This window comes from Parasteatoda tepidariorum, chromosome 8, assembly GCF_982258835.1.
Source record: "Parasteatoda tepidariorum strain Cologne lab strain chromosome 8, Ptep-v5.0, whole genome shotgun sequence".
Taxonomy (NCBI): domain Eukaryota; kingdom Metazoa; phylum Arthropoda; class Arachnida; order Araneae; family Theridiidae; genus Parasteatoda; species Parasteatoda tepidariorum.
In genome coordinates, this window is record NC_141762.1 from 3,715,658 (window position 1) to 3,740,305 (window position 24,648).

At 30.0% G+C, this 24,648-nt stretch overlaps 1 protein-coding gene across 1 annotated transcript; it reads left to right on the forward strand.

The window, feature by feature from the left end:
• Window positions 1–3,309: 3,309 nt before the first annotated feature.
• On the forward strand, window positions 3,310–23,593 carry LOC107452405 (regucalcin). The gene is made up of 5 exons (XM_087149735.1): window positions 3,310–3,565; window positions 5,219–5,407; window positions 19,608–19,805; window positions 22,332–22,478; window positions 23,343–23,593. The coding sequence occupies exons 1-5, from the start codon at window positions 3,412–3,414 to the stop codon at window positions 23,537–23,539; spliced, it is 885 nt and encodes a 294-aa protein (XP_087005861.1). The 5' UTR covers window positions 3,310–3,411; the 3' UTR covers window positions 23,540–23,593.
• Window positions 23,594–24,648: the final 1,055 nt, after the last annotated feature.

The following is a 24,648-nucleotide window of genomic DNA, read 5'->3' on the forward strand; positions in this document are numbered from 1 at the left end:
TTTTTTTTTTTTTTTTTTTTTAAATTCCATTTCTTTATGGAGTTTTTAATAAGTAACGTTTACTAACAGAATCAAATTTAAGAAAAAAGTGAATTAAAATATAAATAAAGTTAATGTAAAAAAGAATGCATACACTTACTAGTTATAAATATGTCTTCTTAAAAGTCATATCGAAATTAACAGAACGTGATAAACATTGATATAATTATAGCATGGTATTTAAAGAAAAAATGCTTTCATAATTCAATCAGAATATCGGGATTTTAGAAACCACATGGAAATTGGTAGTTATAACTGCCGAAAAAACGATCGAAACGTCGCTTGCATTTATGATGAAATCCGAAAAAATTAAGAGAAAAAAATGATTACTTAAATTTGAAAATCCTGTGTCGCAATATCTTATTAAAAATATTGGGGTTTCTTAAAACCATGCGAAATTCCATAGCATTAACTCACGAAAAAGCTATCGAGAAACATTTACAATAAAAATGATTTAATAGTTCTGACGTTATTTTATTATTTATTTTAAATTTTTTGTGTTTTAAGTTTTTGCGAGCGGCACTTCAACATTCGGCAGCCGCATATTGTGTATCCCTAAATTAATGCAGAGATTTTTTTTTAGTCTATTTTATGTGCCATATGTATTGAAGAGCCGTGATGACTCCGGGGATAGAGCGTTTGCCTTTTAATGATTTGAACCAGGTTCGAACCCCAGCAATTTCTGGTCGATACGAATTCTGCCTGCCCCGACCACTGTGCTGATGTAAAATATCCTCAGTGGTAGACCGATCGTGGGTTAAAGTCCCCTAACTGACAAGCTAACCGTGTGAGGCAAATGTGGATTAGTTCATCAAAAAGTCCGAAAGCAAAATTTCTCTCAATACTTGATCCAGGAGCTCCCTTGTCTTCTGGATTGGGCAAGGATACGGAGTTGAACATTAATAGTCGTAAACCCGAAAGTTGAGTCGGCTATTCAACGCCGGTTAAATAAAATAAAAATATTTTCAAAATGTTTTCGTGCCTTTTGATTATAGAGAACAGATCTTCCTCCCTCTGGCACAACCTAAGTTCTTTGAAACAACAACAAGGAACATTTCGAAATTAAATAGATTAAAATGTAAATTAGCAACCAGCATATATTTTTATTATTCTGGTTGATTATTTTTACCTTGGCGAACAAAAAACAAGGTATTCTTTGGCCAAGATTTTTACATAACAGGACATGCACAAAACGTAAAAGTTATATTTAACGTTACATTTTGCTTTTCTACTTTAAATCTATTAGACTTGAAATTACTAAAACGTGCAGAAAAAGGTATAAGAATCACGAGGAAATAATGTTATAACCGTCGGTGAACAGGCGACCTAATTTTCGAGTTTACGACTACCAATGTTCAACTCAGTAGCCTTATCATTTTGAATCCAATCCGGAAGACAAGGGAACTCCTAGAGCAAGTATTGGGTGAAATTTTGCCTTCATGGAGGACCTTTTGATGTAACTAACCCTCATTTGTGGTACATGAAGAGGAAAACCTCCCACGGTTAGCCCGACGGCAAAGGGACTTTAACCCATGACCACCACTGAGGATATCAAATTTTAAAAATACGATTTTTTTTTAAAATTCGATTTCTCAGGAACTATTCGTCTGATTTCGCTCACATCCGTTGAAAAAAGAGGTTCAAGCTTTATGGTTCCGTTGATTTATTCAGAGAAACGATGTGTTTGTGTCTGATTTCATAACTTAAAATATCGTCTGCAGTAATTAATTAGCATATCTGAGGTTACTCCACACTTTCGAACCACTAAGTTTGAGTCCTAAAACGTGAAGATCAGATTATTCTATCGAGTGTTGGCAGCGAGTAGTACTACCTATGGTAGGTACCAGAACAGTAAGTGTGCATTCACAACGTAGAATTTTGCGCGTTTTTCAAGCGTGTTGTGTTAAAAAAGCTGCTCTTGCTGTTTAGTCATCTGATTAGTCGGCGTTAAAATTACCACGATAAAATTGCTTGCGATTATATTACTGCGTTATATATGAACTAACTACCATAATATTAATATCTAATTTGGAATGCGTTCAGAAATGTACTAAAATAGCGTCGATGTAATGTACAGAGCAAGACAATCGTCATTGAAATTTCGAATTAAATTTTTACTGTTTAAGAAACATTGTCAATTTTTTTCTCTGTAGCACAGGGCCCCTGAACGTGGCGGAGCCCCTAGGCAGTTGCCTACAGTGCCTAATGGATAAAACGGCCCTGATTGTACCCCGGAATTCGGGTTTTTCGTATCATCTCTCCAGGTCTAGGAGCGAGGCCTGCGGGTTTTTTTTTTTTTTTTTGCGCGGAATTTCTCGTATCCCAATACCATTGATTCGCGGACTTCCGTGAATCAAAACTTATCCAACTTAATTTTTACTGTAATCTAAAATTTAAAGTAAGAATTAAGTTTTACAATCTGAAATTTAAATTTGGAAGCCTTCGCTAAATCGTGTTAATGAGACGTTTTCATTACACATGACTCTTTCGCACTTTTGACATTTTTTTCGGGGGGGGGGGGGGTTGTATTTGAAACTACGCCGGAATCGGCTAATATCGCGATTCACACCCGATTTTAATATTTACCTGATTTAAAAGCTCACTGTGAATTGCAGTCGGGCGATTGAAAAATCGTATATCTCGATTCGTATTCACGTGATTTAAAAATTCAAAATCGCAATTTGTATTTACACGTTTTTGAAATCAATATCGCCATTCGTATTCACGCAAATTTTAAATCCAAAGTCGCTATTCGTATTCACGGGATCCAAAAATCATGCATCGCGATTCGTATTTAAGCTATTCAAAAATCCTATATTGCTATATGTATTATCGCGTTCATAAATCCAATATCGCGATTCATAATCACACGATTTTAAAACCCAATATCGCGATTTGTGTTTTCGCTTTCTTGAAGTCTAATATAGCGATTTTTGTAACAAAATTTTTTTCTTAAATTAGTTACTATAAAAGTGTGATTTTCTTTATAGGTTGGTAATTTAATTATAAGTCTTCGGACAAAAAATTATATTAAATATGAATAGTATATAAATTGATATCTTGTTGTCTAGTTTTTGTTCATAAAATTTTCAGGGTTTTCACTGCATAATCACCCCTGAATCCACATTAAAATATTTATTTTTAATGTTTGCGATGCTTCGGAAAGATAAAATAAACCTTATTGTGTTCCTGATAAGGCTCTCTTCTCCGAAACGAGTTTGTTGATATCGATCATCACAATTTCCTTTTTCTTTTATATTTATCCCTACCGTTAGGGATTATTCATGGAACGATATTCGACTATTACTTATCCTGCAGTGGTTGGAGGCGGCGAGTTTCGTTTTAATCTCGTTGTTCGAATTATTAGAAGTAATGAGTGTTACTAAAGTTTCTGATAGACTATCAGATCTGGGTGAAGGCCCTCATTGGGATGTGAACTCACAACGTTTGTATCACGTGGATGCTTTTGTGGGAGAGGTCTGCAGACTGGACCCTGTCACTGGCATAACTGAAAGCGTTGATCTAGGTAAGAAGACCGCAAGGTTTTTGCTTTCAAATTTTTCTTACAAATCTAAGTCTCTTAAAAAAATAATTTCTTTTATTTACGTAAAAAGATTATAATATTTTCATTGTGAATAGTTAAATTCTTCATTTAATGTAAGAATAGCTTAATTATTGATTGAAACTAAAATAATTGAAATTTATCATGGGTTTTTAAAAATTGATTTTGAAATAACTTCCTTTAATAATGGTAGATGGCGCTACTGAAGTTCAAAAATTTTGGTATGAAGTTTTTTTTCAAAAGAAACATCATGCTAATTAAATCAGTGTTTTTTCCTTTCTTTTCTTTTTTTAAAGATAACTCATTTTTTTAAAAGTTATTTATTTCCAGTGTTAATATTTTTTAGACAACTATGACTTATTCCCAGTGTTCGCTAATTATTATTAGTAAATATCGTCAAAGCAGGTAAATCAAAATTTTTATTTTATTTTTATACAAAATAATAGTTTCAAAACCAGCAAGTAGCACGGACTAAATTTTTTCAATAATAAAACAAGGTAGAGAATCTTTTGTTAAATTACAGAGCTGCAATGACGTTTATTATTATTTTAAATTTAAATAGAAGGTAAACATTTTTTCCCTCCATTTAGAAGCTTCACCAGGAAAGTTACAAAAACCTAATTTCTTGGATACTGATAACCATTTGGGTGAAAATTTAAATTCAAAGCAAATGAATACTTATAATACATTACATTAATAGTCTTATTTTCTTTCTTTTTTTTTACTGTGCAAAATATTAGGAGGTCTAAATAATACATTTTAGAAACGTTAACTGCTTGATATTTTTTACTTAATAATTCAATTTTAAAATTATTGAGTAGGTAGGTAGAGAATATAGTGAGGAAATCGATTAAGATCTAAATTAGAAAGAAGGAAAAAAAATATCATTTTTTTTTAATATCCTGTCGAAAAAATATTTTTGGAGGAGGGAGAATAAAAATAATCAAACAACCGAGTAACAGTTTAAAATTCTTAGAGATTAGAATACCGGGCTGTTTTTATTTTGGGGTTAGGTACTTTTTAAATTGCAATTTGAACCGTTACACAAGAAATCAGAATTTAAGTTGTGCATAATCGAAACCAAGAGTTTTGTCTAGCGTTATTTATTTTTAGTTTAGAATTTGTGACAGAAGTCTAATTCTAATGAACTAATAAATGATGTCACAATATTTATTCCAATATTTTTATATTTTTGACACATAGCTGGTGACAAACAATATTTGTCTAACTGTTGAACGGGGTCGATCAGTCCATAAAAATGGTTGCAAAAGTAAGAAATTTAGTAATATTTTAATAAATTCGAATTCAAAACCACACTTTAATGTTTCCAAATAAATATATTTTAATAATCTAAATATAAAATTAATCAAGTTTGCAAAAATTCCGGTTTTGTATCTTTCATTTTGAAGTGAGCGGTTATCAAAATAAAAATGCGTTACTTTTTGATTACGATATTGTTATTTCGTCTTAAAGTCTTTATGGACCGTACGAATCCCGTATTCAATATTAAAAGGGGGAAGAGACATTGGGGAGGGTCATGATAAAATGCGGCTGATAAATGTAAACATGTTCCGAAGTATGTAAAATTATTTAATGGAGAGAATTTTTAATTTTCAGATGGCATTGTTACTTTTGTGATTCCCTTTCGGTCTGATCCTTCCAACTTGTTGATCACCCTGACTCAAGAGGTGAGAAAACTCAACTTCGGTACAGGGGAGTCAGAAGTATTAACTCAACTCAGCCATGACAATCCGAAATATAGATTCAACGATGGCAAATGTGACACCAAAGGAAGGTTGTGGACAGGTACAGTATGCAGAATAAAAAAAACAGACCACCCTGAATAACTTTTAATTTAATGCTCTGATCTTCGCGTTCTGAAACTCAATTTCGATGCTTCGAGGGGGTGACATATATTTTGATGTTAAAGAATTAGTGCAGACGATATTTTAAGTTACGAGATCAGACACAAAAACGCACTTTCTCTGATTAAACTTACCTATTTTTTGTTCCGATTCGGATTTCTAACCCTAAAAATATAGGGGGTAGTCTCAATCTGGGAATTATGGTTCCAATCGTTTGGTTAGGAGAGCAATCCAAGGTTTGGACCACCTACTGCTATAATTTTAATTTTTGCGTATTTCTCCCCCTCTCGCGAACTTTTTAAGCGAATTGAAAATTCTTTGCACACAATCATAAAATTCGTTTATCCAAGGATAATTCTATGCAAAATACATCTTTTAGTAAATATTTATTATTTTATTTAATAATAGTCGAAAAAATGTTAAATTGTAAGCATATATTTTTTTCTCCATAATTTAAAAGAATACAATTTTTAAATGGCCGAGTACAAAATTTAAGCGAAGTCGTTTGAATAGTTCCGAAAAAATTAGAATTTTGAAAAAAATCATATATTTAACTCAAAATATAAGAAGTAAAATTAAGAATAAGGATCTAAACTTTGGATCGCCTGCCTCACCAAACTATTGAGACCATATTTCCCAGATTGCGGCTATTCTCTATAATTTGAGGGTCAGAATTCCAAAGCCGTAAAAAAATATAAAAAATGGTATGTTTATTCAGTATTTTGTAATTTTTTGTGTCTTATTTCGTAATTTAAAATATCGTCTCCACTAATTAATTAACATATTTGAAGTCATGCCTCGAACGATAAAGATCGAGTATTAGATCAAAAATTATTTAGGGTGGTCCGTTAATTTTTTTGCTCACTATATATATATATATATATATATATATATATATATATATATATATATATATATATATATATATATATATATATATATATATATATATATAAATAAATACAAGAAAACACTAAGAAAGTTAAGAAAAACAATAAGTATCAAAGCAGGCAATTTATGTTTCTCTTTTCTATTTTATATTTTTTCTTAAATAAACATCTATCTTCTAAAACTATTTATGATCAATTTTTAAAATTATCCAGTATAATATTACCTTGCGCACATCCATTTCGGGCCCATCCTTGGTAACTAACAAATCAAAACCCAATCCATTTCGGGCAAATCCGTGGATAAAATTGTTTGCTCAAAATTTCTTTATTAATTTATATAATTTTCCATGTGCAAATCCATTTCGGGCAAATCCGTGGTTAAAATTATCTGCTAAAATTTTTTCTTTGTTAATTTTTCCATGTGCAAATCCATTTCGGGCAAATCCGTGTTAAAATTATCTATTAAAATTTTTTCTTTGATAATTTAAATAATTTTTCTATGTGCTAATCCATATTGTGCAAATCCGCGGCTAAAATTATTTGCAAAGCAAGCAATTTATGTTTCTCTTTTCTATTTTCTATTTTTTCTTAAATAAACATCTATCTTCTAAAACTATTTATGATCAATTTTTAAAATTATCCAGTATAATATTACCTTGCGCACATTCATTTCGGGCCCATCCTTGGTAACTAACAAATCAAAACCCAGAATAACAAATCACTTCAGCAGTGCAGTAAGAACGACACTTTAAAACCCTCTTGTTACACTCAATTTGCGCTTTTGTTTTCATCTTTTGTTTTCATATTTTGTAATCTGGCAATCTCTCTGCGAAAACATTTTTAAATCATTCTTGAAAAATAACAGTCCATGTAAGTTGTTATGATTTTGCTACTCGCTTTATAGTCCCCCCTTTTTAATGTTTTTTATTTTTATTTTATGATCTGTTTTTACATGTTATTTTTACTTTTTATGATCTTTTTTTATGTAGTTATTTTATAATAAAAAAAAAATTTTTTTTTTGAGTGCTCCTCACACTGTTGTATTAATTAATTTTTGCTTTGGCTTTATTGATACAATATCAGAAAGCACTCTGATTTGCGGATATAATCGTGTGGGCTGAAGAAAAGATTATATCTTTTTTTTCCAGTTTTTTTTTTATTAACAATTTTTTTTTTTTTTTTTTCTTTTTTTTTAAATAAAATGTTGTTTGTTATTTTTTTACTTATTATTTCCCACCCCCTTTTTTTCATATGACTATTATTTTTCTTTGTTTTATTCTTCATATATATATATATATATATATATATATATATATATATATATATATATATATATATATATATATATATATATATATATATATATATATGATAACAGGGCCACATCCCTGTTATCATTGTTGTATTCAGCTTGAATAATTCAGTCGTAAGCCGTGATACGTTATCAAAAGGTTTATTTAAATGTAGGCTGGTGGTTAAAACAGTTCACATCCCCACTCCACAAGGGGGGGGGGGTGTGGATTGAACTCCGGATGGTTCCGGCAGATCTTTTATGGAACACGTTATTAAATACTCGCAGAAATAGATGCGAAAAGGCTCGAGTCGTACATACCTTGTAACTCTACGCATTAAAGAAAATCACTTAATGCTTCCTAATATGGAAGTGAAAGAGGGACAAGATTCTAAAAATAACTCCTCCTTTGAAATATAAATCTAATTATAATTCAATGGTATGTTTTCAGCCTTGAAGTCCCAAAATAGAATTTCTACACCTATTCTTTACCAAAGACTTTTTATGAAAAATTTTATTATGAGTTTTAATGGTTTTACTAATACAAAAGTATTTATAATTTTTGTATTATATATATATATATATATATATATATATATATATATATATATATATATATATATATATATATATATATATATATATATCTTAATTAATTATTCAAGTCGAAATACTTTCTCACACTTTTAAAAGCCACATCCTGTTCTTAAATCTATTTTTGGCTCAAGTATGCATTTAATTAAAAGCAGGACATTTGACATTTTCCCCTTTGCTCTCTGTGGGAAGCGCTCGATCTATTTCATAAACCAATAGCAACTACTAAGATTTCCCTCTTTCCCTAAATTAAGACATTTTACGGATTTTACTTTGCAAGATTTTCCCTAACATATAACCAAGGAGCGCAAGTTTTCGTGTTCACTTTTACACACTCTCATGACTGCTCTGTCTAATAATTAATAAATAAATTTTGTACCCTCCTTCCCGACCTAAGACCTGTTTTAATCCTTCCACTCGGCAACGACGTTATATATATATATTATATATATATATATATATATATATATATATATATATATATATATATATATATATATATATATATATATATATATATATATATATATATATATATATATATATATAATCTTTATATATATATAAGTTTGATAGACATCAGGACATTAACTGTTTTGGAAAACAAAACAGTTAATGTCCTGATTTCAAGGAAAACGAATTTCAAGGTTTTAGAATTTACAGGCGTAAGTATTCGATTGAAATCGTAAAAAGTAAACATAAACACGAATGTCACAATCATGTCCTTTAAAATTTTCAACCAAGGAAAAAAAAAAAAAAAAAAATTTAAATTTAGGTTGGACAAGAACCGTTTTACCCTTAAAATTCCTTCACCATCAACACTTTCTCAGTAGTATTCTCTTCTTCTTCGTCACTATATTTTTCTTCGTTCTTCTATTGTCTATGCGTGTACTGAAACCTTTTTCCACAATACATCCTATTTTCACTGTGAAATAACTCTCGGCTAGAACCGATTTCTCCACGTTATTGATTTATCAAAACTAAATATTCCCGTAAATACAACAGGTGGCGATTAAATCTTCATTTTTGTGAAAAATGGACATAAACCGTTCTTCCTCCTAGGTTTTCATTTATTATAATTATTTTTTTTTATTTATTATAATTATTATTATTTTATTTATTATTGCTATATACAGTTATTTATTTGTTACTTTTATTTCTGATTACATATTATTAATCATTTTGTGATGATTCGCACACACTTTCTTTTAAAAATTATTCCACACATAATTTTGTAAAAAAAATAAATAAATAAATAAAATAAAATTATTACTCTTTATTTTAGTAAATTATAAAAATGAAAATAATAATAATTCTGTATATACTTCAAGAACGTATTTAAATTGAATTACTTAATGTCTTAAGGTAAAAAATAGACATAGAATCACACACTGAATCATTTAAATCCTTATCTAAATTACTTATTAGATGTGGCTTCTAATTTAAAAAGCCATTCCGCTAATCACTAAGTTAAATCACGAAATCACTATCCATTTCCGTTTTGTACCTTACTAAATCCTTAACAGAATCATTAACTAATTCCCAAATGGAATCATGGAATGACAAACTGAAAACCTAGTTGAATCTCTTATTGAATCACTTTATTAATAACTTAAACGCTTACTCAATTCCCAAAATATAAATTTTTTTTAAGGAATATGTTAGCAATATATAAAATATTAGAATGCACTTTTTCAGCAAAATATGTTTTTAAATGCCAGTTAATAACTACGAAAATGATTCTCTTAGATTCTTTTAAACATTAGCTTGAATATTTCTAGTTGAGTTGCTCAGCGATTCGATACAAAAATAGTGTTTTTGTTGTCGGTCACAACTGTTCTGAGATAAATTTTTGTTCTTTTCCGGCTCATCTATTTTTCTGCTTATCACTCATTGTGTTTCTTTTCTATTTTTAAATAGATAGATTTTTTCATCTTTTGCAGTAGTAAGGTTATGAATAAACGCGGCCATATTTTTATTACGTGTAGTACAGCTGCATATTATTGATATAAGGTAGCAACGTTTTCAATCCCAAGTGTTTCGCAGGAAAATTGTATGCTTATAAATTGTTAATTTTGAGAGGCTTTCAGAACTCGTATTATGTATTTATGCAAATACGAAATATGTGTTGTGATTGCTATTGGCATGACCTTTGAATAACAACAATTTGAAAAATGTGCTATGTATATGCTACGGTTAAAGTAATAAATGAGGTTATTATTAATACTAACCGGTTAATATTAATAATAACCGCTTCGTTTCTTCCAAGTGAGAAATATCGCACATTATTAATTTTAATCTGTTATTATTAATAATAACCAATGAAGTTTGGTCAACGTGTTTAAACGGTTTATATAGCATTGGGACACGGGTATGCCTTTTCGTATGAGTTACGGTTTAAGTGATAAATCCGGTTATTATTAATACTAACCGGTCAACATTAATAATAACCGATAAAAATTAATAATAACCACTTCTTTTGGTGAAAGTGAGAAATAAAAAGGGGGAGATTTCCATATCGTGATCTGTGAAAGAATAATCGCCAAGTCTTGGCAACTTCCAGGCAGCGGCCAGCAAGAAACTTAAAACAACAACAGCAAAAACATTACAGAAAGGGACCAACTCGAAAGGTATAACTCGTAGCCAAAAATCTACATTTTTGTTTTAATTTTCTAGTTTAAAATCAATTTAGCACCTTGACGATCGTAGTTGGTGTGGCAGATCACGATACGGGAATATTCCCAATAAAAACGTGAAAGACTGACATGGATCAAGCTTCACTGCTTATCATTAACAACAACCTAACAATTGGTTAATGTGATAAATTCGCTTTAATTATTCACTTTAACAGGCTTATTTGGTTATTATTAATATTGACCAGCTATTATTAATAATTACCGACTGTTCACATTGACCGTAACACACTCACACATGTATATATATATATATATATATATATATATATATATATATATATATATATAAATAAATAAATACAAGAAAACACTAAGAAAGTTAAGAAAAACAATAAGTAACATTTATTGCGCTTAAGCTGCAAGTAAACAGCACTCATTAGATAAGTTCAAAATGAAGAATAAAACAAAGAAAAATTATAGACATATGAAAAAAAGGGGTGGGAAATAATAAGTAAAAAAACAACAAACAACATTTTATAAAAAAAAAAAAATAAATTAAAAAAAAAAAAAAAAAAAAAAAGTGAAATGTTAATTAAAAAACCGGAAAAAAAGCCGGAAAAAAAAAGATATAATCTTTTCTTCAGCCCACACAATTATATCCGCTAAACAGAGTGCTTTCTGATATTGTATCAATAAAGCCAAAGCAAAATATATTAATACAATAGTGTGAGGAGCACTCAAAAAAATTTTTTTATATAAAATAACTACATAAAAATAGATCATAAAAAGTAAATATAACATGTAAAAACAGTAATGATAATAAAATAAAATAAATAATAGATAATAAAATAAAATAAAAAGAAAAAACATTAAAAAGGGGGGACTATAAAGTGAGTAGCAAAATCATAACAACTTACATGGACAGTTATTTTTCAAGAATGATTTAAAAATGTTTTCGCAGAAAGATTGCCAGATTACAAAATATGAAAACAAAAGATGAAAACAAAAGCGCAAATTGAGTGTAACAAAAGGGTTCTAAAGTGTCGTTCTTACTGCACTGCTGAAGTGATTTGTTATTCTGAGTTTTGATTTGTTAGTTACGAAGGATGGGCCCATAGACAAAGCTAACAATAATTATGCTATATTCTGTAAAAAATTCTATGCTGAACTTTTAAATACGGAATTAAAAAATAGTAAAAATTTTGAACTTAGTAATTTCAATAATAATATTGCCATTAAAAAAATTTTAGCTTTTTACAAGAGATTAAAAATTAAAATTAGCAATATACAATTTCCTTACTTAATTATCAGTCCTAAATTTCATAAAATTCCAGTAAAATTTAGAACTATCACATGTGGGTCTAATACTTATTTAACTAAACCTGGCACCATTTTCTCTAACTACTTAAATAAGATTATTAACTATATTACTAAAGAAGGTTTCTCTTGGATAATCACTAATAATCAACCGATTTTAGATTTCATTAAACATAATAAAATTAATTCTATTGCGACTTTTGATTTCCAGGATCTTTTCAATAGCATTCCCCTTTCTAAACTAAAAGATGTCCTTTTGAATTATTACCATGATTTTAAAAATATCCTTTGTTGCGATTTTGATTATTGGGAAATTCTGATTAATTTTTGTCTTTTTAGTAATTATCTTTACAATGGAAGGGATATCTTTCTTCAAATTAATGGAATACCACAGGGATCTAATTATTCATCTCTCTTAGCTAACTTATTTTTGCATTATTATGAAAAAAATTTTACTCTGAGTATTAAATTTGTTTTTAGATATATTGATGACTTAATTATCTTTAATTTCCAAGATTTTACTGTTTTATTGAGCGATATATACCCTGAGGAATTAATCTTACTTCGTAATCATGATGATAATATTAATTTCAGTTTTTTGGATTTGGGTATTATGAAAGTTGAAAATATCTGCTTTGTTGATTTATATGATAAAAGAAATGATTTTAATCTTAATATTAATAAACTAGTTACTTGGAATTCTAATGTTTCTAGGAGCATCTATTTAAATACCACTTTTAATGAAATGAACAGAATTAAAAGAATATGTAGTAATATTTATTTATCCAAAATACAAATCGATAAACTCTTTCAAAATCTGATAAAAAACAATGGATACCCAACTAATGTAATAAAATTTTATATAAAATCATTGAATTAATCGTATATTTTGGTGGATATATTTTCTAAACATTTTTTTTTTTTTTTGTTAATTTTTATGATTTTCCCATGTGCAAATCCATTTCAGGCCAAAATTCATTGCCAAAATTATTCACTAAATAATTTCTTTGTTATTTTATGTAATTTTTCCATGTGCAAATCCATTTCGGGCAAATCCGTGGCTATAATTATGTACTAAAATTTTTTCTTTGTTAATCTTTCCATGTGCAAATCCATTTCGGGCAAATCCGTGGTTAGAATTATTTACTAAAAATTCCTTTGCTAAATAATTTCCCTTGTTAATCTATACAGTTTTTCCATGTGCAAATCCATTTCGGGCAAATCCATGGATAAACTTGTTTGCTAAAAATTTCTTTATTAATTTATACAATTCCATGTGCAAATCCATTTCGGGCAAATCCGTGGTTAAAATTATCTGCTAAAAATTTTTTTTTTGTTAATTTTTCCATGTGCAAATCCATTTCGGGCAAATCCGTGTTAAAAATTATCTATTGAAAAAAATTTTTTCTTTGATAATTTAAATAATTTTTCTATGTGCTAATCCATATCGTGCAAATCTGCGGCTAAAATTATTTGCAAAGCAGGCAATTTATGTTTCTCTTTTCTATTTTATATTTTTTCTTAAATAAACATCTATCTTCTAAAACTATTTATGATCAATTTTTAAAATTATCCAGTATAATATTACCTTGTGCACATCCATTTCGGGCCCATCCTTGGTAACTAACAAATCAAAACTCAGAATAACAAATCACTTCAGCAGTGCAGTAAGAACGACACTTTAGAACCCTTTTGTTACACTCAATTTGCGCTTTTGTTTTCATCTTTTGTTTTCATATTTTGTAATCTGGCAATCTTTCTGTGAAAACATTTTTAAATCATTCTTGAAAAATAACTGTCCATGTAAGTTGTTATGATTTTGCTACTCGCTTTATAGTCCCCCCTTTTTAATGTTTTTTCTTTTTATTTTATTTTATTATCTGTTTTTACATGTTATATTTACTTTTTATGATCTATTTTTATGTAGTTATTTTATATAAAAAAATTTTTTTGAGTGCTCCTCACACTATTGTATTAATATATTTTGCTTTGGCTTTATTGATACAATATCAGAAAGCACTCTGTTTAGCGGATATAATTGTGTGGGCTGAAGAAAAGATTATATCTTTTTTTTTTCTGGCTTTTTTTCCGGTTTTTTAATTAACATTTCACTTTTTTTTTTTTTTTTTTTTTTTATAAAATGTTGTTTGTTGTTTTTTTACTTATTATTTCCCACCCCTTTTTTTCATATGTCTATAATTTTTCTTTGTTTTATTCTTCATTTTGAATATATATATATATATATATATATATATATATATATATATATATATATATATATATATATATATATATATATATATATATATATATATATATATATATATATATATATATATATATATATATATATATATATATATATATATATATATATATATATATATATGTAATAGATAAATAAATACAAGAAAACACGAAGAAAGTTAAGAAAAACAATAAGTTTCATTTATTTGCGCTTAAGCTGCAAGTATACAGAACTCATTAATAAGTTCAAAATGAAAAAAGCAAAGAAAAATTATGGACATATGGAGAGAAAAAAAAAGGGGGGGGGAATAATAAGTAAAAAAATAAGAAACAACAGTTAAAAAAAAAAAAGGATTAAATTTTATTTTAAAAAAACCGGAAAAAAAATATATAATCATTTCATCAGCCCACACGATTATATCCGCAAAATATCTTTTTTTCCGGGTTTTTTAAATAAAATTTCATCCCTTTTTTTTTTAAACTGTTGTTTGTTATTTTTTTTACTTATTATTTCCCTCCCCCTTTCTTTTTCTTCATATGTCTATAATTTTTCTTTGCTTTCTTCATTTTGAACTTTTTAAACAACATTTTGAACCGACACAAATTATAAAGCTAAGAAAATAATTCAAATGGTTTTTTTTTTAAATGTATTACTATCTGTAGCTCTTTTCATTTGCTGTATGTCATTAAATTAAGCAAGCCTCGTATTTAATAGTTCATCCCATCAAAATAAAGATTGACTTTATCCAATATCATTTGACATAAAGCAAGCTGTTGCTCGAGGCAACTCATGACATTTAAAATTTTCCTCAAGTAACTTTCTCCTGTTCTTATATCTTCGTGAGTCCGTAAAAATGAACAGAATTAGTGCAGCTTTAATAGGCATCAAATTTACTCATAAAATACTTTGCACCCACATATTGCCTATTACCAAAATTAAGCATCATTGGTGTCACGGCGATTTTTTTATGGTTCATTTTACATTTACTCCATTAATTTTGCTTATTAATACACAGCTTATTTTTTAAAATTAAAATTAACGTTGATGCAAGCACACGGTTGAATTTCGGCAGCATTTTCTCATGAACTTAACACAGAATTTTTACACTCGCACACAACCTTTTACATTTTAAGATATTTATGTCAAATTTTTTCCATTACTTGCCAAATACGATTCACCATTAAATTATAAGAAAATATTTTTAATCCTTTCCCGTGTATGCGCTGTACAAAAAAAAGACTACTTTAAATACTCATATCTTGCTCATTTTTTAATACCTGTTTTCAAATTTTTAAACAATTTTGAAATTTATTTTAAATTACCCCCAAAATTTTGTTTCATTTTACTGAATGTTTTTAAAGTTATAGCAAAACAACATAAGACAAAAAAAAATTAGTTTTTTATAAAAATGTTCATATTTCCGTAAATATTTAAGCTAGATTAACAAAATTTTATGTAGTCATTGAAAATAACAACCAAAATAATAGATTATAATAATATAAGCTTATTGCTTGATTTTTTGGCATAGGTGTTCAAAAATACCTGTGTTCTTTTGTAATTTATTGTCGGTCCCTAAAACCCCTCACAGAGCTTTAAACTTATAGCATAGCATCGAAAATTGCATAAACCAAACGGTTTTAAAATTACAAAATAATCAAAGTACTTTTTAAAAAATTCAAAAAAGTATTTATTAAAAAACCGAAAGTGTCTTTCTATTCGTTGTTTTGTTGTTCAAAATGTATGAAACTTAGAAACTTTAAGTTACGAAGCTGCGTAGAAAAAAAGAATAGGAAGTGCGACGGAATTAAAAATTTCAGATTCGACTATTAGTTCGAGAATTATTAAACTTAAAAAAAATGCTGGTAGGAAAAAAAATGCTGGTTGATCTACTGTCTACTGAATAGCACGTCAAATTGCAACTACAGAGAGTTGCTGATAGAAACATTTTGTATTATTTTAACGATATATATATATATTTTTAAAGAATTTTTCGTTTGTTCGAAAGTTATGGCAAATTTAAGTACTTTTTCAAGATTTCTTCTTTGGTTTAAATATTGACTATTTATCGAAGAAAATTTATTTCTTCATCGTGCGATCTTAATTTTATAAGCTCGCGTCAATCAGTAGACGTTAATCAAAACCGAGCGAGATTGCCAAATATCTTTACGAAATTTTTAAAACTGAAAAAATCTTAATAAATAGCTTTAAAAACCGTTGCCTATTGTTATAAGTTTCTTTGAGTAAAATTACTTCACAATCAATATCACTTAAGGCTTGGTTTCTTAGGACCAGGGGTGAAAGCGAGACGGAAAAGAGGAAAGGCTGGTAGTAAAACCATTTTAGTTATAGCTAGTTTTGGGGAGGAGTTAACTTATTCTTTTTTTAAATTTTTCAACAATATCTACTTTATCTTAGAAAAGAAGCAGTTTTATATATATGCCAGAATTATAAAAGAAAACTTGATAGTTACAGATATTTCATTTTTTTCGAAAAAAATGCTGGAATGAAATGTTTCACGTACCAGGTTTTTCTCTTTTCCGTCTTGCTATATAGGGGCTTTCACCCATGCTTAGGACAGGACGCCGTCAGCTGGAAATCAGCGTTAACCTCTGATTGGTCCATTTGTGAGTTTGATAGTATACGTCATCGAACGCTCATCTTGAACTACAATTGCCGTCCAACTCAACTGCAGTTGGATTACAACGTGACGTTAACCACAGAAGCAATGGCGGACAACATCCAACAGCGCATTGAAATCAGTCAAGATTTTGATTTTGACATTAAACATAGCTTCTTCATTAAACATAGCACTCTTCATTTAGCTCAGCTGCAATGTGTTTTTTCTTGGACAAAGTCATTATTTGTTCTCTAAAACACTGGTCGACAATAACAAAATCAATACAAATTCAAAATAAATATTTGTTTACGTTATTAACGCATGCGCAATGAGAGAAAATGTCTGCGTTGGGCCGACTGCTCACGCTGAGCTAACAAAAAAGTATTTTTATGGCGTCAGCTCTACGTCAACTTTCCGCTGACGCCCAGATAAGGCGCTAGTTCTAAGAAACCAGGCCTTGAGCTAACAAACCAGTATTTTGTTGGCGTCAGCGGGACGTTGACGTCACGCTGACGCCCAGATAAGGCGCTTGTCCTAAGAAACCAGTAATTTTTATGTCAAGTACTGGTTATTGTTTTTCAAATAGAAGTATTTCTCTATTTCGTAACGATTCACTCATTAAACAATATGTTCTAACGTAAAGCTACGTAATTTTGAAACTGAGGTGTGTTCAGTGTTTTTGTGAGAAATATTTACGCTTAAAAAGAAATAAGCAACAATGAATGAGAACTAATAACGGGGATTGGCGAGCTGAGCTTTCTAGTATAATTTTAAAAAAATCGAAAATCCTTTTTTTTTAGTTGCTTACAATTCTACTAAAATATTTTCAAGTTGTATGTCGTATTTTTAGTGCTTATACAGTATACCTAAAATCCGGTGTGCAAACATACTCACACACAAATCCTTTATTATATGTATACAAAAAACCACACAGATTAACTACTAAAGCCAACTTATAATATTAAACCAATTAGTTTTTAAAAAATGTTGATGAAATGCATACCAGTTATTTATACATATATATATATATATATATATATATATATATATATATATATATATATATATATATATATATATATATATATATATATATGCACTTACAAGGGAAACTAGGGAAGTGTGACTCGCCAATTTTGAAATAAACTAGTGGGATGTATTATATTCCTTATGAGGAATAATTTTAGGGGGCAACATTTGTTTCGGCCCACAGAAGATCCTGTGAGAGATAAAAAATAATTCAATATATAGAAAAATCGGTCTTTTATCACTTCAATGCAGACTATTAGTTATTATAATTATCTCATACTCCAATTAATTATTAATTAATTGGTTTATTAATTGATTTGCTTATTAACAAATTAATTAGCAAATTAATTATTTCATCATTAATTAATTAATTATTAATTAATTGATTTGTAATTACATACTCCAATTAATTTTGAAAATTTTTTGGAAAAAAAATTTTAAAAATTTGATGTCAATTTTTTTTTAAAATTAACTTAACAGGTTTTTCTGAAAAACTACAGATATATAAAATTTTCGAAATCCATTTTGACAATAAATATGCATTATATAGTACGTGAAAGTACCACAAAATTAATTGGAGTATGAGATGATTACAATAACTAATAGTCTGCATTGAAGTAATAAAATACCGATTTTTCTATAGATTGAATTATTTTTTATCTCTCACAGAACCTTCTATGGGCCGAAACGAATGTTTCCCCCTAAAATTATTCCTCATAAGGCATACATCCCACTAGTTTATTTCAAAATTGGCGAGTCACACTTCCCTAGTTTCCCTTGTTAGATGCATTTCAACTTTATGAAACTTTGCGTACATATCTATTTATTATAAAATTCCTCAATAAATATAGCACAGGGTCGAATCAGAAAGAGTTTTTAGGTTAGATTTTACCAATTCAGTGAAATTCTAGAAAAAGGAAATTTCCTGAAAAACTTTTTTCTACCGATTAACTTATGAAAACCTTTTCAATAGCATTCTTAAAGTGGCCGGTATAGCTTGGTTGGATCGTGAGAACGGGAGTTCGAATCTAGCCGGCCGAAGACTCCCCTTGTAGTAAATGGTGCTCGGCTCACGAAGTCCTCCATGTTCCCATAACTAACTATACCTATGGGGATACTGAATTGGAGATGGATCGTTCTCTGGATCAGGTCAAAATTACGATCTATGGATGAATAAATAGATGCATGAATGGGTTCGCCCTATAAACGGGAATGACGTATGGGTGGAGCAGAAGTCGAATTCTTTGCTATAGATGACGCCACTGGAAAACAAGAACAATTGCACCTCTTGCCTTAATGGTCTACAACAACAACACTCTTAGACTAATTTGACTTATTTCCGCGATCAACATTTAGCGGCCAGGTTACAGGGGGGTCCACTTCACTAGACGGTGTTTATCAGTTTTTGGATAACAGATTTAATTAATTAATTTATTTATTAATATTATTATTATTGCTAATTGTACAATGCTTTTTTTTAACCGATTATTGATTGTAGAAATTGAACTTTTTGCAATAGGTACATTGATACCGGGAGAAGCTGATCAAGGACATTTGTACAAAATGGACAAAACTTACAATTTGCAACAAGTGGAAGATAAAATCACCCTTTCTAATGGATTGGCGTGGTCCCTTAACAACGATACTCTATACTACATCGATTCTGAAGCGAGAAAGATAAACGTCTTCGACTTCAGCTTACACGATGGAACAGCAAGTAAGAAGTTAAGTCTATAGTTAATGTTGTTCTGGTATAAGTCACGCTAAAAAGAACTGGAGGACGCTATAGAGAAGGAGAAACTTTTCATGACAAATTTTGTTTCATCTCCATTGTTAATTTAAAATTTTAAGCATAGAAAACGATGAATTCAGGCAAACAGGTTTTTTTTTTTCCTCCAAATTATCAAAATGCAAATTATGGCAGGATTATTTCCCAACTGCGTAATGTGACTATTGCTGCCATAATTGGTTTGCATTTTGAAATTTTTTTATTTTTAATTTCAGCAATTGGTGCTCGGTGGCTTACTTTCAGCTCACATTAACTCAACTTTTTCTGTACTTAAAGTTTTCACTAACTAATATGGGTAAAACAGAATTTGCTCTTGTATCAAGTACTAACATTCGTACTAATACAAGATATAATATGAGAGTACCGTATTAATATCACGTCCTTGGGAGATAGGTTCGTTTCATATATGATACCGTGGATACATCATATATGATAAAAGAACTTTATTTAATAATATTTGGGAAGGCAAACTATATTTAATGCATATGTTACGGTGAATGACCGAAATGGGTGAATGTTGACGCTTTGTTGTCGAATGTAGGTAATCACTAGAGCCCGGATTTTGATGACCTAAAAAATCTCAATTAATGCCCTTAAAAAGTGCAAAAATGCCCTTAAAAAGTGCAAAAAATGCTATTAAAAATGCGAAAATTGCGCTAAAATCCTTATGACTTTACTTAAATAAAGTAAAAATAATGAACTAAAACAATGTTTTGCTCTTTAAAATTATTACTACTTGTTTTACGGTCATTAAAGTTTGAAAAATATGTTTTATATCCTAAAATAACAAAAAAAGTTAAATATATTGACTCCAAAACATTTTCATTTTGTATAGAAACTTTAATGAATATAACAACTTCCATCTCATAATATTACTAAATATCAGAATTACATTGGATTATAAAATTTTTTTTTGATATTTTGAAATGTAAAGGAGCGTCTTTTGTCTGAAAGTGAACTTTTATACCTGGAGAAACTTCTTTCAACGTCTACTGATGTTATTGGTGCGTACTTGAAAAAGACGCTCTCACTTACTGACAGTTCTTCTTCAATTTGAAAAGATGTTGCTTCACCTGTTAATATCCTAGAGATTTTCTTCATTGTTTGGAAGCTAATGTAATGATCAAAAAAATAATGAAAATTGGAAAAAATTAAGAAAAAATTTAAAAAATGCTTTAAAATGCAAAATAAGCCCTAAAATTTCAAGAAAAATGCCCTATAAATCTCAAAAAATGCTCTAATGGACCAAAAATGCGAAAAAATGCAAATGTCATCAAAATCCGGGTCTTAGTAATCACATACTAGATCAAGTTAAGTGCCACTGCCCGGTATACCCTACATTGATGATTTTTAGGGTTCAGTGCCACTGCCGGTTATGCCCTTCATCAATGTTTTTTTAAGGTCAAGTGTCACTGCCCAGGTATGCGTTTAACCGGTACTCCAAACACTGATGTTTCTCTCAATCTATCCTCAGCGGATATTAAAATATTGATTAAATATAATAATATCAACGAATCAATTAAGATCAAATAGGATATAAAAATTATTTCTGACATTCACCAAGGCGACTATGTGATTGTTATCTGGTGAAAGTCAACATTCTCTAAATTTCGGTCATACATTCAAACATGTGGCTCGATGAAGAACTTTCCGACCGCATGAATCACAAATTGATAAAATTTGAAGGATCAAAATTTTGAATGGAGACATTGGACATTATAAAAAAAAAATCTGTTCTACAGATTTTTTCTGAGTTAATGTACTTTTATTATTAAACAATTAAAGGAATGGAAAAAGTGATGGACTGTTTACTTAATTTACTTCGCCACTCTTTTTCAGTTGACTCGCCACGTGGATAGAAGTTATTTTCAGGTCTATGGAACAGTATTATTTTTTATAGTTACAGCCCCAAAGATGAGTATATTCTTTGTAAATATAATAGGCTTCTCAAGGTTACGTGATTTTCTTATTTCTCTCCCTTTTTTTGTGACCATGGTTTCAGCAAATCTTGCTTTTTCCCCGCTTCAATATACTATTCCAAATTTATACTGAAGCGTACTACAGTATGGAAAAAGCAAGCATTTTACCGAAACCACTAAACGGACTCTCCTTTTTCCGTTAAACGAAAAAGTTTGGAGAGTGGGGAAATCTTGAGACGCCTATTCTATTTGAAAAGAGTATATTATACAGCTATAACCTTTTTATTCGCTGGGATTCGAGCCCGGTTACCACCATTGGCAGGTGAATGCTCTATCCCCTGAGCTACCACGACTCGCAACGTAGTTATATTAATAATCAAATTGTCGCAATCTATATAATTAATTAATTCAAGAGGTAGAGGACGCACGAAACTCGCAGCGGCAGCCCGTTCTCTTCATCTGGTATCTATGATGTGAATGTAGTACAATTAAGGTACATGTATAATATTATGTCTCACTCTTCATTATATTTCAGCCAACAGAAGAATATTAATTGATTATAACGTGGATGAAGATTATAAAGAACTCGGTTATCCAGATGGTATGACTATTGATATTGAAGGAAAACTTTGGGTTGCCAACTATGCAGGAGGATGTGTTATTCGGATTGATCCAGAAACAAGTAACAATCATTATATTGTTTACAATTCTATACAATTATTATTGTTATATTATGTTTCACAATTCATCATTGCGTTGATGAAGTATTTTTCCTTTCTTTCTTCCCCATTTTTAGAGGGAGGCTAATTTGTAGGGAACCGCTTGGTCTCAAAATTGTGTACGTGGGACCCTATAAATTAGTAAACTCAGAATTTTATGCTCATGCATTACCCTGAAGATACAGTTCCCTATACTTATTTAAATTGTGACTCACTCATGTAGTTCAGACAATTAAATAAATTCTAAATAAGTATTTTATTCATAATACCAAAAATAAAAAAATAACGGTAAATTGCGTTTTAAAACTATATAAATTTTTTAAAATGCTTTTTTTCATTCAAAAGGGCGTAGGGTTCGAAGGCCCTACCTTTAGGAAGGTCCACCACCTTGGATGATGCCAAGGGGGGCATCGCATTTTCCATTTATGAGTTCATTCATGAATTTGGCATTTTTTACAAGTAAGGCAATGTTTTCGATTTATGAAAGTATTTTAATATAATTTTTTTTTCATTCGATGAAACTATTGTTTCATTTATAAATATGTCGAATCACGTGGAAATTAAATTTTTTAAGAACGTGGCAAACTGGTCCTGGTTTCTAATGGAACATGAATGGGGCACTTTTTCTTTTACAACTATATTCAATGTAGTTCCATATAGTTGATTAACTTAAAAAGATTTTAATCTATTAGAAAATCAAGACACAGAAACTTCTTCCATGACTCTCCACACGCTAATGGTGAAAGCGTCATAAGTAGAGAGTTGCCCATTTTGATCGCCAATGTACGAATCCAAGACTAAGTTTCTTTCTTCTAATTATTTTGCAGAGACAATCCTCAGGAGATTCGACATACCCGCGAAGAATGTCACCTCTTGCTGCTTCGGTGGTCCACATTTTGATATTCTTTATGTCACCACAGCAAAATCTGCAGAAGACGAGGGAAACTATCCAGATGCTGGAGCTGTGTTTGCTATCACTGCCCATGGCACCAGGGGTCAACCACCCAACCACTTTAGCACTTAATATTTGCTCAATGTAAATTTAATACATGAATAAAATGTAATTTATTTCATTAAATCTTGAGTATTTGCCACATTTCAGTTTGAACCAGAATTACCACCCTTATGCTTGTAAGTGACTGACTATCAATGGCCAACTTAGTTGCCTTGCAATGTTGAATCCTACCTAGAAGACAAGAGAACACTTGGATTTTAACAATCGGGAGGGAAATCTTAATGGTACTAACTCACATTTGAGTTACATTGAGAGGAAAACTACAAAACTTCCTACGGTTAGCCAGAAGGTAAAGAGAACTATCCTTCATAGAAATAATTAGATTCATTGTTGAAAAATAAGACTAAAGTACAGTTCGTTCACTAGGAGTTGACACTTGGCTCCACCTCCTAGGACGAAGAGTTTATTTAAGCGCGGGAGTAAGAGGAGAAACTTCTCCGCGCTTGAAATTTAGACAACCCTTAATGCGCGCCAAATGCAAAAAGCGAATTCTTTTTCAGTCACTTACTTCGCTTTATCATTTGCTATTATACCTTTCGTTGCTTTCGTATTGCAGCAAAATGTCTCAAAAAGGACAAACTATTCACTCAAAAGAGAGAAATATCATCCAATTTATGAAATATTTAACGTTAAAAAAAGCGCATAAAGATTGCGAAATAAATATTTTTGTCAAACGATCGCAAAATAGCAGCCTTATTAAGGACTCTTCAAACCCGTCTCCCAAAAATAGCGAAATGGTATCGTTGGATACCACGTGATGAAAACGGAGCCAAGTGCCAACTCCTGGTGAACGAACTATACACACATTGGGAGCCACAAATTAATAAATAAGTATGAGAGAAACAAAAACGCACTCATATTTCGGTGTCTCTGAGCAGTTAGCGTTAAAACACGGTCTTCATTGAGCGATGTTGCACACCTTACCGCATGCATTTCCAGTCTCCAAAAAACGGTTCCAGATCCTGGAAATCACACATTTTCGTGAAACTCCAATCAATTCGGCCCTCCTCTAACCGGCCATCAACTCTACAGGCTTCGGTTAAATGGCTTCGTCGAGACATCGCACTCATCCAAACATTACTGAATGTCGATCATTCTTTTCCGATTTGTCTTCTTAC

Excerpts from the sequence above, each read along its gene's own strand:
- LOC107452405 (XM_087149735.1), top strand. The coding sequence starts at position 3,412 with ATGAGTGTTACTAAAGTTTCTGATAGACTATCAGATCTGGGTGAAGGC. Across the intron at positions 3,566-5,218 it reads AACTGAAAGCGTTGATCTAG|ATGGCATTGTTACTTTTGTG; the intron begins GTAAGAAGACCG and ends TTTAATTTTCAG. Across the intron at positions 5,408-19,607 it reads CAAAGGAAGGTTGTGGACAG|GTACATTGATACCGGGAGAA; the intron begins GTACAGTATGCA and ends TTTTTGCAATAG.